The 1,668-nt window shown below is 34.4% G+C and overlaps 1 protein-coding gene across 2 annotated transcripts in view; it reads right to left on the bottom strand.

Moving 5' to 3' along the window:
* The window catches only part of haao (3-hydroxyanthranilate 3,4-dioxygenase), a 7,151-nt gene extending 5,841 nt beyond the window's left edge, over positions 1 to 1,310 (bottom strand). For both annotated transcript variants that reach the window (XM_056760677.1, XM_056760678.1), the window contains exons 1-2: positions 1,142 to 1,310; positions 969 to 1,047 (exon numbers count right to left, since the gene is read on the bottom strand). In XM_056760677.1, coding sequence (XP_056616655.1) covers positions 969 to 1,047; positions 1,142 to 1,230 — 168 coding nt within the window. In that variant the 5' untranslated portion in view covers positions 1,231 to 1,310. The remainder of the gene's footprint in view (positions 1 to 968; positions 1,048 to 1,141) is intronic.
* Positions 1,311 to 1,668: the final 358 nt, after the last annotated feature.

Genomic DNA, 1,668 nt, shown 5'->3' with positions numbered 1-1,668 from the left:
AAATCTGAGCTAAACATCATTTGCATGAGACAATTCCCCATCTTTCATGTGGTTCCTGAGTACTGGATGAATGTGGAGAATCCAGCAGAGCACTGCAAATCACCATTTGTAATAAATTGGAGAGAATGACACTGACGGAGCTGTGCTTTAGATCTTTATTCCTCTCGCTATGGCTGGTTCAATTTTTCTGTCATGTTGATGTTTTGTTAGAATCATAGTTAAATCAATAGTTGTATTATATACTTTAAGGACTTCTAGCCCCGGTTTAACACACAAGGCTTAAGACTTAAAAAGGATTTTTGAGCTATCTTAACTGAAAATAACTTGCCTGGACATATCTTAAAATATATCAGTGCCGTTTTTTGTCTCAAGATGCACATCAGTAATGGTTTCTTCTAAGGCATTTAAAAAAAGCGACTTAAATAGCCTCGTCTATGAAACCGGGCCATAGTATCTTACAATTGTATTGAAAAGTTATACTACAACTTTATTGCCTAGCTGTAGAAAAAAATAAATGACTTATTGGGTGTCACTGTCAACCATTATAAAATTATATAAGGGCAATAAAGTGTGAGAAGCACCAAACATATGATTAATATAAAGATTACATATACCTGAAAACATTATATAATTGCACCATCACAGAGACTTTGTCCTCATTAAATAGAGGAAAAGCAAAGTGTATTAAAGGGTCAAGTCTGTAATGCAAAGGTAGCCACTTAGTAAGTGTGAATCCTGACAAGTAATTTAACTTTCAGCATTTCAAAGATTGTGCATTCAATAATAGATCATTGTTATTTATTATAACCTCCTCTATTGACCTTTTCGCTCATTATTCGTGAGAAATTTTATATCACTGCGGTTTAAAGTCTTTTTTGATTTTATCACTCGCCAGTCTACTCAAGTTAAAAAGTCTGTGATAGTAATCTTTACATTATACTCTATGAGTAGTGTGTATAGCACCTCACCTCTTCACCTTCCTCAATGTGATAATCCTTCCTTATGTTTGGACCACCAACGTACATAATATTCAACTGATAAAAGAACCTAAAATGACATCATGTAAAATGATCAGTTGCAATGGCACATGTCAACCTTTATGAAAGATAACCGCTTTGAAAGTTAACCCGAGCTCACTTACATTAATTTGTTGCACACAGGTGGTAGAAAAGAACTCTCATTCTCAGAAATCCACTTGTCAATGTTCACATGAAGAGATGTGTTGGTCATTTTTCTTTCTAATTTAAGAACAGAGCAAGATAGATAAAGCAAAAAAAAACTTTGTGACCAGTGATTTGTTCTCCTGTGAATTCGTGACAGACAAGCTGTGTTAAATAATGGGGGCGGTGCTCATGCGTATGTGACCATGAGGTTGAAATCCATGTTTACGCAGCAGTAACCTTTCAGTGCCTACATGGATTGTACAGCGATCACTTTATAGATCTAGACTGCTTGTTTTGCTTTTTAAAGTGGTGCATGACAAAGGCCCAAGGCTTTTCAAAATCTTTTATTCACATTTAATACAGCATTGTTTAGGGTAAAATAAGCCTATGCAGTAATACCATTCAATAAGAGAAAACCAAAAATGTGGTGACATTTATAATACACTTAGATTAGTGGTGGGCAAAGATTATTATTTTTTAATCTAGATTAATCTTCAAATCAAAT

This window comes from Triplophysa dalaica, chromosome 11 (assembly GCF_015846415.1).
Source record: "Triplophysa dalaica isolate WHDGS20190420 chromosome 11, ASM1584641v1, whole genome shotgun sequence".
In the NCBI taxonomy this organism is placed as follows: domain Eukaryota; kingdom Metazoa; phylum Chordata; class Actinopteri; order Cypriniformes; family Nemacheilidae; genus Triplophysa; species Triplophysa dalaica.
The sequence above is the reverse complement of the archived record's forward strand: the minus strand, read 5'-3'. Positions and strand labels throughout refer to the sequence as shown.